This window comes from Micropterus salmoides, unplaced genomic scaffold, assembly GCF_014851395.1.
Source record: "Micropterus salmoides isolate LMB-PRFRI ecotype aquatic unplaced genomic scaffold, ASM1485139v1 Ms_hic_scaffold_7, whole genome shotgun sequence".
Classification (NCBI taxonomy): Eukaryota; Metazoa; Chordata; class Actinopteri; order Centrarchiformes; family Centrarchidae; genus Micropterus; species Micropterus salmoides.
In genome coordinates, this window is record NW_024044459.1 from 1,963,968 (window position 1) to 1,980,888 (window position 16,921).

The window sequence follows — 16,921 nt, forward strand, 5'->3', positions numbered from 1 at the left end:
AAGCTGTTGAGAAACCCATGAAAATCCATAGTGTTGGTTCATGAATCTAATTCTACATGCAAGACATCTATTTAAGCTTTCAATTTAAGCAGTATCCATTTTGTAATTTGGTAATAGGTAAAGTAAACACATTAAACAGAATAGTGGCTGTTCCAAGCAACAGAGAAAACAGGCCTGTGCTTCATTTCTAAGTGAAGCTACAGTCCATTGACAATAGGGCAGTAAAAATGATTTATTAAGAAGCAATTTCATTGAAAAAGTACATATAAGTTAGCCCCTTTAATTTACATAATGACCAAAAATATCCTCCATTCACGAAGTTCCCACTATTCCTGAAGGAAGCACGGGTGACGTACTAGATGTGGGCGGGGCTAAACGTCCAAACCCCGCCTTTTCGCGGACACCGGCACTGCTTGCATGTGACCATATCATGTGACTCTTAGGAAAATCAATCTTACTGTGCAGTGGTTTTAGTAACGACGTCCGACAACATGAGGAAGGTAGTACCTTTTTTTACGGTAACAGTAGTCCTGTGTTCTGTTGGGGGGCAGAATGCCCTGCCACACAGCTATGTTCAGGTAACGTTTAAGTTTATAATGCTTGCTGTTTGTTTCTCTGTTCTGTTTTCGTGCTCTCGCCTACTTGTTGTTATTGTCGGTCAGGGTTGCCAACACTCCAGACAGAAAGTGACTTAACAAATGTCTTATATTAGTATATAGTACATTTTTTATATAAAGTGACCAACGAATAGCGATGCTTTTAACGTTAGTCAATTCAAATAAAACTATGAATGACGAATAATTTAATAAGCTGTACTTAACATTTATTTTTATAGCCAAGAAAACATCATGGATTCAAGACAGAACCCCAGTTCACAGAGAAGTATTTCAGTCAGACTCTGGACCACTTCAACTTTAACAGCATGGGGAACGGGACATTCAATCAGCGTTACCTGATCACAGGTGAAACCACTCTCCTGCTTTAAATGTAATGAATATATGAGCAACTGACTCACTGCATTCTCTTTTCCCTCTTTTTTTAGATAAGTACTGGAAGAAGGGCGATGGTCCTATTTTCTTCTACACTGGTAATGAGGGAGACATCTGGGAGTTTGCACTCAACTCTGGTTTCATCACAGAGTTAGCTGCACAGCAGGCAGCTTTAGTCATATTTGCTGAACATGTAAGAAAGCAGTGGTACACATCATAAAACAGTGCAGCCAATGCAGACATTAGTTTCATTTTTGACTAAACAGTTGTTGATCAAAAGTAGGTGTGTATAGAATTTGCAGAAAAATAGGAAATTGATGGTTAAAGTTTGACTCCTTCTATCAGCTGATTTTCACTTCCAGTGAGTTGAACATGAAAACCAGACACTATTACAAAACTGTGTGTGTGTGAGAGAAAATAGTTGTAAGTACAAATGCTTTGGTAGTCTCATTTATTTTGTTTTCATTAAAATAACACAATGAAAAAAGCCAAATCTGAGACATTCCACACAGAACTGTGAAAATGGACTGGACAAAATGATTGGGACCCTCAACTTAATATCTGGTAGCACACTCTTAGAAAAAAAAAAAAAAAACTGAAATCAATTGCCTCCTGTAACCATTATGAGTTTTTGGAATTTTGGACCACTCTTCTTTTGCCAACTGCTCCAGGTCTTTAAGATTTGATGAGTTCCTTCTCCCAACTGCTGTTCTGAGATATCTCCATATGAGCTCTATGGGATTTAGATTTGGACTCATTGCTGGCCTCCAGAACTCTCCAGTGCTTTGTCTTAAACCATTTTGGGGTGCTTTTGAAGTATGATTTGGGTCATTGTCCTGCTGTAAGACCCATGACCTCAGACGGAGACCTAGCTTTCTGACACTGGGCCCTACATTGCGCCGCAGAATGCTTTGGTAGTCTTCAGACATCCAGTGCCTGAAGCAGCAAAGCAACCCCAAAACATCAGTGAACCTCCACCATGTTTGACTGTAGGGACCATGTTCTTTTCTTTGAAGGCCTCACTTCATTTTCTGAAAACAGAAGAATGATTTGCTTTACCAAAAAACTCTTTTAGTCTCATCTGTCCACAGGACATTCTCCTAGAAGGCTTTTAACTTCCTTAGGTAAGTGTGGCTGTTTTATGTTTGTGTCAGCAGCAGGGTCCTCTCATTTCATTCAGATGGTGACGGATAGTGCAAGCTGACACTGTTGTACCCTGTGTCTGCAGGTCAGCCTGAAATATCAAGGTTCTTTATCTACTATTCGAACACTCCTTCATTGGAATCTTGCAACTCCTTTCTTTCTTTTTTGTCCATGCTCAGTGTGGTACACACAACACCAAGGTTGAGTCGACTTTTCTCATTTTTAACTGGTTGTAAGTGTGGTTTCTATATTGCCAGCACCTGTGAATTGTTACAGGTGAGTGTAATTACAAATTAAAGGAGAATCACATGCTAAAAAATACAATTATTTCCGAAGATTTTGAAAAGGTGTCAATAATTTTGTCCAGTGCACTTTCGGAGTTCTGTGTGGAATGTGTCAGATTGTGTGTGTGTTTTTTTTTGTTTTTTTTTCTCTCTGCTTATTTGTGTCTTTGGTTATTTTGCGGTGGAAGTAAATGAAGCCTTGATTGCATTGAATTGATGCAAAAACAGTTTTCAACATTAAAAACCTTGGAACAGCCTGTTAACACACCCTCAGATCCTACAGTGAAATAATGAACAAAACTCCTTGTGTTTAATTGTTAATTTTCTTCATCTGAAAATGTCTCTCTGGTGATGTAAATGTTGTTTTTAACTTTGGCAGTTTTCTGCTTACTTTTGTATCATTTAAGGTTTTTCACTTAATTGAACCACTTATATTAACATACAAACTAGAAAAAAATGGGGGTGTTCTAAAACTTGACCTGTAGTGTGTTTGTTAGAATGTCACCAGACCTTTTTGCCAATGCAGTCTTATTCCATGTACTCTCTTAAATACTGTATGTAATAGTAACATATAATGCTCAATAAGAAATACAATACTGGTTTAGAGTTTGGTTGTTACATTTGTCATATTAATTCCAGAGTTGCAAAGACTTTAAATTTAAGAATCAAACATTTAAAAATAAAAGTACCTGCACAAGAAATACGTTCTAGTGACCTGACAGTCACATAATACTGATGACAATGGAGGAATTTGGATCACTTCCTTAATATGGGTGCATGATGTTCATGACTGGAGCTGAGCCATACTGCAGCTGTGAGCCTGCCTGCATTTGTTTTGAAAAATTTATTACGCTTGAACACCTTCGTCGTCCTCTTCTCTTTCTTTCAGAGGTACTATGGCAGATCTTTGCCCTTTGGCAAAGAGTCCTTCAACATCCCTCAGATCAGCCTGCTGACAGTGGAGCAGGCCCTCGCCGACTACGCTGTTATGATTACGGCGCTGAAACAGCAACTGGCAGCCACAGACTGTCCTGTCATCGTGTTTGGTGGCAGGTACTGACTGACATTATTCAGTTTCAGTTATCCTTCTTTTGCCTCCCTGTTCCCCTCCTGTGTTGTCTCCCTGTGGCCTGTACTACAAAGCGAGGTAACTGTCTTATCCAGGTAACTTCAGGAGTAACGTGACGTCTGGTGTAACTTCCCGATTCACCCGTACTACGAAACTGTTCTGTTAATTAATATCTCCTCTCTACAATCAAAGAGGCTGCAAGGCTCGTTGTATGAAAGTACGTACGTACTACGAAAGGTGGATAGGTGTTAACCGAGGTCTGTTGCCATGGCAATTTACGCTGCATCTCTAAACTGCTCCAAGCAGGTTTTGTTCGTGGTTAACTCGAGGTTACCATGCACGTGGACTACACACCACATCTGTACTCGGTGTTAATGATGAGAAGTAGACTATTAATACACACCACTTTATAAAATATGTTTAGATTTCGTGCTGATTTGTTCCACTGCGATTGCAGCTGAAATTAAGTTATATATGTTCATACGAGCCCTGCAGCCTCTTTGATTGTACAGAGATCTTAATTAATGGAACAGTTTCTTAGATGTAGCCCATCTGTAGGCTATAATTGAATTCTCCAGTTTTTTCACATATTGACTGTTGATTGATTTATTTTGTGTCCAAAAATACGGAGCCAGGTTGGGGGTTGATAAATACAGGAAAAAAATCCTAGATGAAAGTGTCAAATTTACAATAACAAAGTCAGAAATTCCCTGAAAGTAAAGTCACAAAAGATCAAAAATCACTCTGGTGTTTTCTTCTGAACATGTCCCTTTTATGCGAACGCGCACCAACTCCAATTAAGTTAACACCGACTCAACTGACCGACGTCTTATTCACGTAGTTGTAGTACTGTTTAACTCCAGTGTAGGCAATCAGACTTTGTCAATCCTGAGTTTGCCTGATAAACCCGAGTTAACTCTGAGTAGGCTGAACTCTCTTCGTAGTACAGACCACTGTTCTCCTCACGTGTTGTCTCCCTGTTCTTCTCTGCAGCAGATCATTACTTGGAGCATCAAACTGTGAATAGCCAATAGGATGCCAAATGGAAAGTGTTTTAGCTAGCTGTACCTATCCGGGTAACTATTTTATGAAAGCATGGCAATCTACTAGAGTTGCAACTAATGAGGATTTTTAGTATTAATCAATTAATATTTAGGTTGATAATATGTCAAGTTGACATTTAAACGTCTAAAAAAAAAATAGCAACGCTTCACATTTGAGAAGCTGGAAGCACAGATTATGTTTTGATTATTAAAATAGTTGCTGAATAATTTTCCGTGAATCAACAAATTGTTTAACAATCCACTAATCATTTCAGCTCTAGTTTCTACAAACTTAATCACCTGTAGGCCGCATGTGATCCTACACAACTTTGCAAAGAAAGCCGTCAAGTCAAACTTGAAACTGCAACTATTCTCCACTTTAAGCATTCTGTAATCCTTCAAACTCATCCATGTAGATTTGAGGCTGGAATTCAGATACTAGAACTAACGAGAGCTGCAGTGTCGGGTTTCAGAAGGTGATCTGAGCCTTTTTCATACTTTGTACTAGTATGAAATGGCACAATGACAAGTTTCCCTTTTCTTTCAGATATTGGATTAAAGTTGAGGAAAAGGTATTCCTCAGTTCATCTAAATCCAGACTATGGGTGTCACAAGAACCGATACTAAAATTCTGTGGAAGACACCGACAAGTGCGGCTGAAGCGATGTCCTTCGAAAAGAAAAGAGATGAATAGAAATCAGGGTGAAGTTAGTTTAGCGGCTGTTACCTTCAACAGTTCCCTGTCAAAGCCTCAATTTCTCCCAGTAAGAGAGCTAATTTACGCAGACTTTTGATCACCTGAAGATCACCAAAGAGGACGATGCAGTTTGCAGTACTAAGGACTGAATGTATGTCAAACGTGACTGTTACTGTAGGTGGAGTTAAGGACCGTCTTAAAAGTGCAATACAATCATTTCATTCATCAATAACTTATATTTTTCAACTGCTGATATACAGGTGCTGGTCATATAATTAGAATAGTTAATTAGTTGATTTATTTCAGTAATTCCATTCAAAAGTGAAACTTGTATACATTCATTCCACACAGACTGATATATTTCAAGTGTTTATTCCTTTTAATTTTGATGATTATAACTGACAACTAATGAAAACCCCAAAATCTGTATCTCAGAAAATTAGAATATTGTGAAAAGGTTCAATATTGAAGACACTTGGTGCCACACTCTAATCAGCTAATTAACTCAAAACACCTGCAAAGGCCTTTAAATGGTCTCTCAGTCTAGTTCTGTAGGCTACACAATCATGGGGAAGACCGCTGACTTGACAGCTGTCCAAAAGACGACCATTGACACCTTGCACAAGGAGGGCAAGACACAAAAGGTCATTGCTAAAGAGGCTGGCTATTCACAGAGCTCTGTGTCCAAGCACATTAATAGGGAGGCGAAGGGAAGGAAAAGATGTGGTAGAAAAAAGTGTACAAGCAATAGGGATAACCGCACCCTGGAGAGGATTGTGAAACAAAACGCATTCAAAAATGTGGGGGAGATTCACAAAGAGTGGACTGCAGCTGGAGTCAGTGCTTCAAGAACCACCACGCACAGACGCAAGACATGGGTTTCAGCTGTCGCATTCCTTGTGTCAAGCCACTCTTGAACAAGACACAGCATCAGAAGCTCTCGTCTGGGCTAAAGACAAAAAGGACTGGACTGCTGCTGAGTGGTCCAGAGTTATGTTCTCTGATGAAAGTAAATTTTGCATTTCCTTTGGAAATCAAGGTCCCAGAGTCTGGAGGAAGAGAGGAGATGCAGATTTCATTTTCCAACAGGACTTGGCACCTGCACACAGTGCCAAAGCTACCAGTACCTGGTTTAAGGACCATGGTATCCCTGTTCTTAATTGGCCAGCAAACTGGCCTGACCTTAACCCTATAGAAAATCTATGGGGTATTGTGATGAGGAAGATGCGATACGCCAGACCCAACAATGCAGAAGAGCTGAAGGCCACTATCAGAGCAACCTGGGCTCTCATACCACCTGAGCAGTGCCACAGACTGATGGACTCCATGCCACGCCGCATTGCTGCAGTAATTCAGGCAAAAGGAGCCCCAACGAAGTATTGAGTGCTGTACATGCTCATACTGTTCATGTTCATACTTTTCAGTTGGCCAACATTTCTAAAAATCCTTTTTGTGTATTGGTCTTAAGTAATATTCAAATTTTCTGAGATACTGAATTTGGATCTCAAAGATTGTAATCAGGGCCCATCAAGGCATTTTTTTAAAACTGATCAGTATCCGCTTTATTGAGCACAATCCTAAGCCCGATTCTTGGTTTGTTAGCTGCTGCTCTTGTTTTGTCTTGTTATAAATCCAGCGCTGCGTTGCTCCTGTCCCTCCCTAAACACCCAAACTCACTCTCGGCCAGCCTGTGGCATGTTCAGCTTGAGCCAAGGTAACGGGTTATAAATGCTGTAACTACTATAACTTGTTAGTCAACATTAATAACTTAAGACTACGGAATTTTACATTGCATAAATTAGCCTAGCAGCTAGCAAATTTTCCCTCTGGTCATAGTTTAACAAATTACATATTATATACTTATTTATACTTTTTCTAGTAACTGAATGGCCTGGCAGAACTCCACGGTTGAATTTTAGTGTTATGTAACGTAAGAAGTTGTCTCGCGTTGTCTCCGCTCCACTCCTGCGTACACGGAAGTTCAATAAATGCATGATGTTTCCTAAGTCAATGAGTAATCGTGTTAAATGATTGTGATCTCAATATGGACCAAAATAATCGTGGTTAGGATTTTTGCAATAATTGAGCAGCCCTAGTTTAATACTACCAATTTGACACAGCCCCTAAGAAATAAACACCCAGCAGAATTCAGTGAGTTTACTCAGGTAACTGAGGCAAAGGCTGCACCGAAGCAACACACACTGGAGTATACTTTGAAAAGGAGAGAGAAATTTCCTCAAGACAGCAACAGCTCTTTAATGTACTTTAAGTGTGCACTGTGCAACTGTATTATCTAGAAAATAATATAAAGATAGATATATAAATTATCAGATTGGGACTTTATATATGCTGATACTCAATTTTTGTCCCCAATCCTCTGATCAGGATTGGGGACAAAAAATGTGATCAGGACATCCCTAGAGCAAAGTGCTTTGAGTGGTCAGAAGACTAAAAATTCACTGTACAAGTACTACAGTCAATTTACCATTTAGTATTATGTCTTATTTGCGTATTTCCTGTTCAGTTGTCTCATCTCTTCCTGCAGTTATGGTGGGATGCTGTCGGTCTACATGAGACTCAAGTATCCAAACATCGTGGCTGGAGCTCTGGCTGCCAGCGCCCCCATACTCTCCACCGCAGGGCTGGGAGATTCCAGGCAGTTTTTCAGAGATGTTACAGCTGTATGTTCATGGATGCTCTTCTTTTTGATGTCACCCACCTTATGATTCAGACCGTTGTCCTTAATCTACCTAAACCAAACCTGACAAAGGTTCCAAAATATCCGAATATGTGGCAACAGTTATTTTCCAAGTAGAGCTGAAACATTTAGTTTATTTAATTGGTTTGTTATATCGAATAATTTGTGAATTTACACACGTGTGCAGGTTGGATATGACTCTCTGATTCCCTTTCAAAGGATTTTGAGAGTGTTGCCCCTGAATGCAGAGATGCTGTGAGAGGAGCTTTCCATCAGCTGAAGGAATTAGCTGAACGCCAAGGTACATCTGTGCGATGGTCTTTTTGAGGAGATGATTGCCTCAATTTATGTACACAAATGAGAAGAAGGAAAGAAAAGAATGACACCTCTGAAGTATAAAACAGATTCCACAGATTTTTGTTCAATATGCAAGCCTTCACCTGACCTTGGAGGTGTTGCTCTATTTAAGTCTGAAAGGAAAATAAAACATTTTCAGGGAGATGAAGTAACAGAATAAGAAATGTAAGCCCGCTTTTGTCGATGTTACCAGATTACAGTCGCATCCAGTCAGAGTTCTCCCTGTGTAAGCCTCCGACATCTGATCAGGACATCCACCAGCTGAACGGCCTGCTGAGGAATGCCTTCACTCTGATGGCCATGTTGGATTACCCCTACAGCACTCACTTCATGGGCAACATGCCTGCCAACCCTGTCAAGGTACACAGTCTGATGGAGGATGAACAGATAATTTTGCTTTAGTGCAAATAAGTATGCTAAAATGCCATCCATGAGTGAGCAACATCAGATATCCTGAAGCTAATGTGAATGCAGAACAAAAGCCTCTATATTCAGCCATCCCACTTAAAAACAAAGTATTTTAAATTTTAGTATTGGTGAGGTGATTATGCTGCTCGATAAGTAACTGATTAATGTCTGTATAAAAATGTGATGTGAAACTAGGACAGCACTCCCATGCCACTGTTTAATGTCACACGGACGTTTTGCTTCACATTCAGTTACGCAAAGATGGGATTACTTATGCATTATCACAATAGGCACCACTGGTCTATTCCAGAAGAGGGAGCTACAGACACAGGAACACAAAAACTAAATCTACTTAGTACTTCAGCAAGTACTTTTAAGCATCTTAAACAAAATCTATGAATGCTTCAAAAAACAAGTTATACGAAATACCTAGAGACTTGAAACAAGATCAGCTATGGGTCACCAGTGGCTCCTAATTATGTTAACTTATTTATGGGGACGTTTGAGTTGGATTTAATTTATAATCACAATCCCTATTCTAAGTTCATCAAAATATATTGGAGGTACAATTTTTATTTGGAGTGGCAGTGCTGATGATTTAAATGAGTTTCATGCATTCATAAATTCAGTGAAGGAATATATAAAATTCTCATTGTCATGATCTGGAACGCATTTTGTTTTTGGTTGTTTTGGGGGGGAAGGAACCAGTTAACATACTGAAGCATATCAAAAGAACTCTTCCGTGCAGTCAGTTACTGAGGGTTAGATGTATTTATGACTCTGATGATTCTTCTGAAGCACATGCTAAAAGACTTTCAAGAAAGAAAACTTTAAAGCAACGGCGAGATACAGCGATGAGTTATTAGACAACCATCTTAATAAGATACGTCAGGTTCAGGTCTCTGCAGTTCTAGAGAAACCTCTACACACAGACTTGCATTTGTAGTCCTGTCTAGATCAGTGCAAGTAGTGAGTAGACATTGATACATACTGAAAAGTGAGTCTTTAATTGGAGTGCATTTTAATCTCACCTAACTAACTTGATTGATAACATGATTATTTTGTGAAGTCCTATTTTCCTTAGAGACACATCCATTACTTCTTGTCTCAGATCCCTTGTGGGAATATTTCTTGTCATAATTTCAGTCACTCCTAAGCTATGATTAAGGGCAGTAAATTTAGTCATCCCAAGACTGGTGGCGACATAAAGGTCAGGGGCAGAATTACATGTAATACAAAATATGGTGTTTATTTGTTAAAGTGTCGGAAAACCAAACGTGAGTTGAAAACCAGGATCTGTGAAAATAAGTGTGCTATTTGTAATCTGGATGTAAAATCATCTGTTTGCGAGACACTTTAATAGCCATCATCATAGCTTGAGTGAATTACACTACATAGTTCTCAATCTCATGTTTTTAGGAGTATCAGCTGATATTTATTGAGATATTTTTTAAACTCTAAATATTGATGGTGCTACTGACCTCAAACATCTACTACAGATGATTTTCCAGTGTTGCTGCCATACATATTACTGTATGTATGTGTGGGACGGCTGTAGGCTGGAGTTATTCATTATCATATCTTTTACTCAAAGATAATAAAAATCTACCTTCAGATAATAAAACATCTGTAACATAAATAAAAATATACAGTGAGGAAAATAAGTATTTGAACACCCTGCTATTTTGCAAGTTCTCCCACTTAGAAATCATGGGGGGGGTCTGAAATTGTCATCGTAGGTGCATGTCCACTGTGAGAGACATAATCTAAAAAAAATAATCCAGAAATCACAATGTATTATTTTTTAACTATTTATTTGTATGATACAGCTGCAAATAAGTATTTGAACACCTGAGAAAATCAGTGTTAATATTTGGTACAGTAGCCTTTGTTTGCAATTACAGAGGCCAAACGTTTCCTGTAGTTTTTCACCAGGTTTGCACACACTGCAGGAGGGATTTTGGCCCACTCCTCCACACAGATCTTCTCTAGATCAGTCAGGTTTCTGGGCTGTCGCTGAGAAACACGGAGTTTGAGCTCCCTCCAAAGATTCTCTATTGGGTTTAGGTCTGGAGACTGGCTAGGCCACGCCAGAACCTTGATATGCTTCTTACAGAGCCACTCCTTGGTTATCCTGGCTGTGTGCTTCGGGTCATTGTCATGTTGGAAGACCCGGCCTCGACCCATCTTCAATGCTCTAACTGAGGGAAGGAGGTTGTTCCCCAAAATCTGGCAATACATGGCCCCGGTCATCCTCTCCTTAATACAGTGCAGTCGCCCTGTCCCATGTGCAGAAAAACCCCCAAAGCATGATGCTACCTGCTCACAGCTTGATGGTACCATCATTCTTCTCCTCCAAACACGGTTAGTGGAATTATGACCAAAAAGTTCTATTTTGGTCTCATCTGACCACATGACTTTCTCCCATGACTCCTCTGGATCATCCAAATGGTCATTGGCAAACTGAAGACGGGCCTTGACATGTGCTGGTTTAAGCAGGGGAACCTTCCGTGCCATGCGTGATTTCAAACCATGACGTCTTAGTGTATTACCAACAGTAACCTTGGAAACGGTGGTCCCAGCTCTTTTCAGGTCACTGACCAGTTCCTCCCGTGTAGTTCTGGGCTGATTTCTCACCTTTCTTAGGATCATTGAGACCCCACGAGGTGAGATCTTGCATGGAGCCCCGGTCCGAGGGAGATTGACAGTCATGTTTAGCTTCTTCCATTTTCTAATGATTGCTCCAACAGTGGACCTTTTTTCACCAAGCTGCTTGGCAGTTTCCCCGTAGCCCTTTCCAGCCCAGTGGAGGTGTACAATTTTGTCTCTAGTGTCTTTAGACAGCTCTTTGGTCTTGGCCATGTTAGTAGTTGGATTCTTACTGATTGTATGGGGTGGACAGGTGTCTTTCTGCAGCTAACAACCTCAAACAGGTGCATCTAATTTAGGATAATAAATGGAGTGGAGGTGGACATTTTGAAGGCAGACTAACAGGTCTTTGAGAGTCAGAATTCTAGCTGATAGACAGGTGTTCAAATACTTATTTACAGCTGTATCATACAAATAGTTAAAAAATGAGTGAATATGAATTGTGATTTCTGGATTTTTTTTTTTTTTTTTTTAGATTATGTCTCTCACAGTGGACATGCACCTACGATGACAATTTCATACCCCTCCCATTATTTCTAAGTGGGAGAACTTAGAAAATAGCAGGGTGTTCAAATACTTATTTTCCTCACTGTAGGTGGGGTATACGTAAATGAGCAGATATGGCAAGACAGATCTGTTCCAGATGTTTTAACAGGAGGCTGCAGTTGAAAGTGATGTATAACATGACTTTGTTCAGGTGGCCTGTGAAACCATGCTGAGTGGATCTGACCTGCTCACCAACCTCAGGAAGACTGCAGGTGAGGAAATGAACATTGACTTTTTATTTAAAAAAGCTTTGTTTTGTGTAAATCAGGCAGGAAGTGATGTCATATCTCCATATGGGTCTGTTTTCACTGCAGTTTGCAGGAAGTTGTTCTATTACAACTTGATTTTGTGAGGGGGGGGGGTCTAAACATGTATCAGGAGATGCAGCTCAATGCAGGGGATGCCTAGATATAAGGTTTTTGATGTGTGACATACTATGTGCGTTACAAGCCAAACGCAAACCTGCAGTTGCATGGCCCAAAGCACTGAGATTGGAAAACATATAATTTAAAGAAAAAGAGTAGTTTGGAAAAATAACCATACCATATTTAATGATTTTGCAACAAAAGGCTGATTAGGGCCAAATTTTGCCTCTGCCTAGGTAAACTGCTGGCCCAACTTTCGTGGTATTTGGACAGACCTGTGAAGATAAGACCTCTCATCCTTTGCACGAGTAAACGATTTTCCTTAACTTGTATTTCTAATTGCATTTTCGTGCAGGGATTGTGTACAACTCCACCGAGGTGCTGAGCTGTTTTGACCTGTACAGTTTGTATTTGGAGTGTGCTGATCCCACTGGCTGTGGACTGGGCTTCGACAGCCTGGCCTGGGACTATCAGGTACTCCAACACCACCACCAACACACAGCATTAAGTACTTGCATGTAATCTGATCAAAATGTCAGTATATGATAATTTCAGGTTGGTATCAGTCAACTCAACAATTGTTAGCATCTGGAGGAGTAATGAAGTACCTTCTGTTGTATTTGGTGTAGGGATAGATACACCTGATCTGTTGATACCAGTACCAATATGCATTTAGTCCTGGTTGAAATTCAGACATACTAGATATGTACAGTTTATATTTTGTACACATTACACTGCTCATGGAGAACCACCTCACACCTGCCTTCTGGTGTCTTCTGAACAGGAAACCTTCAGTACAGGGGATAGTTTCATTTTGTCTTGAATTGATGTTCTTCCTGGATGATTGAGGTGAATCATTTGTAATGGAATAACCACTGAAAATTGTTATTGTTATCCATTACAATGGAACACACAATGCATTCTGAGTTTTGACATGTAAATGATTTATTTAAATAAAATGGTAATGATTTAAAAAAAAAACATTACAATAAAGATTTTTGTTTTGTATTTCCATTTTTGATGGATGGAATGTCATTGACAAAATAAATATCCCGTTCATCTATGGTGCTTTATCTTCAAACTGATTAGCATACTAACACTAACCCCTTCTTCTGTTCTGGTTGCAGGCTTGCACAGAAATTGATCTGTGCTATGAGAGCAATAATGTGACGGACATGTTTCCTCCCATGGGCTTCACTGAGACAGACCGTGTACTTTACTGCTCCAAGCGCTGGGCTGTGGTTCCACGACCAGAGTGGCTCAAAACCCAGTTCTGGGGTGATGGTGAGCACTAGATACTACTAAGCACACCATACTGTCCAGAAATATCATGGTATCAAGAGGTGTAATCTAGAAATTGAAAGTAATGGGATTTGGGTACATTGGATCTGTTCCAATACACACACTTGTGATATTTGTAAGTCAGTCAGATGTGTTTTGTTGTGTTTCTTCATTAGGATGTCTGAGCCTCACTGTGCAGAGTGATTGCTCGTTTATCAACATTCATGTGCTGTGGTGGACAGGGGGGCAGGAGGAAAGACAGTAGCACAATGATACGTGTGCCACAAACATTTTGTACATCTAGGTCAATTGTGGTGTAGGGGCTTTTGTAGGGGCAGTTTTGCGAGAACCAAATGACAAATTAATGTACATTTTGGCCACTTCTTACATGTGAGTTTTAGAGCACCTTTAGACCGTCAAAAAAGTGATTCATGTGGAAAAAAACAGTAATAGTGTCCTCGGGCCCTAACAATAGATCTATAATAATTGTGGCATTGGGTGTCGAGCAGGAACACGGGGGCAGCAGGAAGCCCACAGATCCATACCCCACAGCTCTGGAGCCAGAAACACCTGCAGGAAGCAACAGAAGGAGAGAGGAGAGGGACGAGAAAGCACACACAAAGCAGACTAGGGGAGGGAAGAAGTCGAGTTAGTAACATGCATTAATGGGACAAGAATGCATACAAATGAAGAGGGAAAGGAGGAGAGAGGACCTCATTTCAGGACTCACCTGAACTATAAGCTTTATCAAAGAGGAAAGTCTTAAGCCTACTCTTAAATGTGGAGATGGTGTCTGCCTCCTGAACCCAAACTGGAACCTGGTTCCACAGGAGAGGAGCTTGATAGCTGAACATTCTGGCTCCTAGTCTACTTTTGGAGACTCTAGGAACCACAAGTAACCCTGCATTCTGGGAGCGCAGTGCTCTGGTGGGGTAGTAAGATACTACGAGCTCTTTAAGATAAGATGGTGCCTGACCATTAAGAGCTTTGTAGGTAAGAAGAATGATTTTAAATTCTATTCTGGATTTTACAGGAAGCCAATGCAGAGAAGCTAAAAAAGGAGAAATGTGTATTTTCCTGGTTCTTGTCTGTACATGTGCCGCAGCATTGTGGATCAGCTGGAGAGTCTTAAGGGACTTATTTGAGCAGCCTGATAAGGAATTGCAGTAATCCAGCCTAGAAGTAACAAATGCATCTAGATTTCCTGCATCATTTTGAGACAAGATGTTCCTGATTTTTACAATATTATGTAGGTGAAAAAAGGCGGTCCTTGATGATTGTTTAATGTGAGAGATAAAGGATATCTCCTGATCAAAGATAACTCTGAATTAATATTTTGTTAATATGTAAATAGTATGGATCCTTGAAGGGAGACATGGGAGAGTATTATGCTTCTCAATAGCACTTTTTTGTGCTGAAAACCCTAAGTATGTTATATATATTCAGGCTATGGGTTTGAATTGGTGCAACTTACCAATAGTAATGTGAAGTCTGTGTCCAATACGCGAGGCAGAAAGTGTTCCCTTCAGTCTGTGCACAATTACTGCTCCTGTCTGATTGGGGAAGAAGGTCTGAAGGCATTTGCTGCGCATATTCCAGTCGTCGATGAAGAAGATGGTGAAGCAGTCCAGTGATAATGATTAATGTCAAATCATTTTCTTTCAAGCTTAAAGGCTGATTTTTGCTCCTTAGCCCTACCTACATTCATTGGTAAAGCTTTTTTTCAAGAAATATGCATGAGTAAAATAAAGTAAAATCTCAACAAAATAAATATCTTAATAGAAAAATTTTGTGCTAATGTGTTTGTGATGCAAATTAATTAAATCATTTATTGCACATTTCTATATTGTCAAAAAAAATATCCTGACAGGCTATGCATGTGTGCAACATATACAGGAGAATTAACCTAACGTGTTTGATGGCGGGGGAAACCCACGCAAACGCAGGGAGAACATGCAAAGCGCAGTCATCTCTTTTCAAACAAAAGGCTATAGGCCCATTCTTTCTTCCCCTGTTTTCACCAGTTCTCTTTATTTATTTCGTAACTAATGTAAGGGCCACTAGCTCTTTATACAGTTTATATTAAGTAACACACATGTTCTGTCTTTTATTTGCAACAAGATAGGCTTATTTTTAGAATTACTGTTTTATCATGGCAATGACGGAATTGCAAAATCCATGTTGTGGCACGTCATCACACTGATGAGGTCTATGACACTGGTGTACTGCCCTTACCTATCATGGAGGCACTCTTTTATTTAGAGAGTCACAGAAACTGTGGCAGTGAAAGACAGGTGGTTTTTGTTTCTGATGAGCTTTCCCCTTTCTACAGCCCTCTCTACAGCCAGCAACATTATTTTCTCCAATGGAGATCTGGACCCATGGGCAAATGGAGGGGTAAGAGATTAAACCAAGAAAGTACACTTAAGTAAACCGTGAAGTCACTGCTTTCAGTCTAAATCAATCAGCTCTCTGCTGTACAGGTACGCAAGTCCTTGAGCTCCTCACTAATAGCTGTCAACATTTCTGGAGGAGCCCATCATCTGGATCTCAGGTACAGCAAGCTGTTAGCCCCTGGAGAGTAGTCCTTTACTTTTTTTTTTTTTTTAAACTCTCAAAGCAAAATCTAATTTGACATTTTCCTGTTTTATACAGAGGGTCTAATGATGCTGATCCAGTGTCAGTTATCAGTGCCAGGAAGATGGAAGCAGACCTCATTGTACAGTGGGTGAAGATGGAGCGGACCAGATTAAGACAGTCAACTTAAAAGCACGGGATCTGAGTGTCTCAGGACTGAACATAAAACCAGTTATTTCTTTCAAATCAAATAAGTCCCTTCTAATACAATTGTACCAGAATTCATCTTCAAGTTGTTGCTGGCCCACAATACAATACACAGCAGGAATGGAGGGTCAGCTTACATCTGCTGAATATTAAAACTGATCCTGGATGGTAGTGATAGTTTAATGAAAATCATTAAACTACAAATCATGTTTTGCATTGTTCATCACATTTCAAGATTCTACAAAGGCAACAGGATTACAAACAAACATGCCCACCGCCATTTTCTCAAGTTTCACTGATTTATTTTTTTTTCAAATTGCTTGTTTTGTCCAACCAGCAGTCCAAACTCAAATGTATTCCATTAATCATGGAAGATTATTGAAAAACAGCTTCTATTTACAGAAGAGGGCCTGGTCCAGAAGCTGGAACCTATAAATCTGGACGTGTTAGCTTAGAAAAATTACAAATCATCTTTAAGATCCATGAAGTCAATCCAAATACAGTACAATATTGCTTCTACTGCAGACCTGCTGTGTTTCCTGAGTCAATCATCGACACAAATGTTCTGTTTCTGTTAATAAAATGTTTAATTTTTTTTGTACAAAACT

The 16,921-nt window shown here is 39.8% G+C and overlaps 1 protein-coding gene across 2 annotated transcripts; it reads left to right on the plus strand.

Moving 5' to 3' along the window:
- Positions 1-417: 417 nt before the first annotated feature.
- Positions 418-16,919, plus strand: dpp7 (dipeptidyl-peptidase 7). Of its 2 annotated transcripts, none has more exons than XM_038704552.1 (13): positions 418-578; positions 836-962; positions 1,043-1,182; positions 3,306-3,469; positions 7,771-7,906; positions 8,143-8,224; positions 8,474-8,640; positions 12,035-12,095; positions 12,604-12,722; positions 13,376-13,532; positions 15,862-15,926; positions 16,013-16,083; positions 16,185-16,919. In XM_038704552.1, exons 1-13 carry the CDS (start codon positions 492-494, stop codon positions 16,294-16,296), a joined length of 1,488 nt encoding a protein of 495 aa, XP_038560480.1. In that variant the 5' UTR covers positions 418-491; the 3' UTR covers positions 16,297-16,919. The 2 variants fall into 2 exon arrangements, with proteins under 2 accessions (XP_038560480.1, XP_038560481.1); XM_038704553.1 differs by having other exon boundaries at positions 443-500.
- Positions 16,920-16,921: the final 2 nt, after the last annotated feature.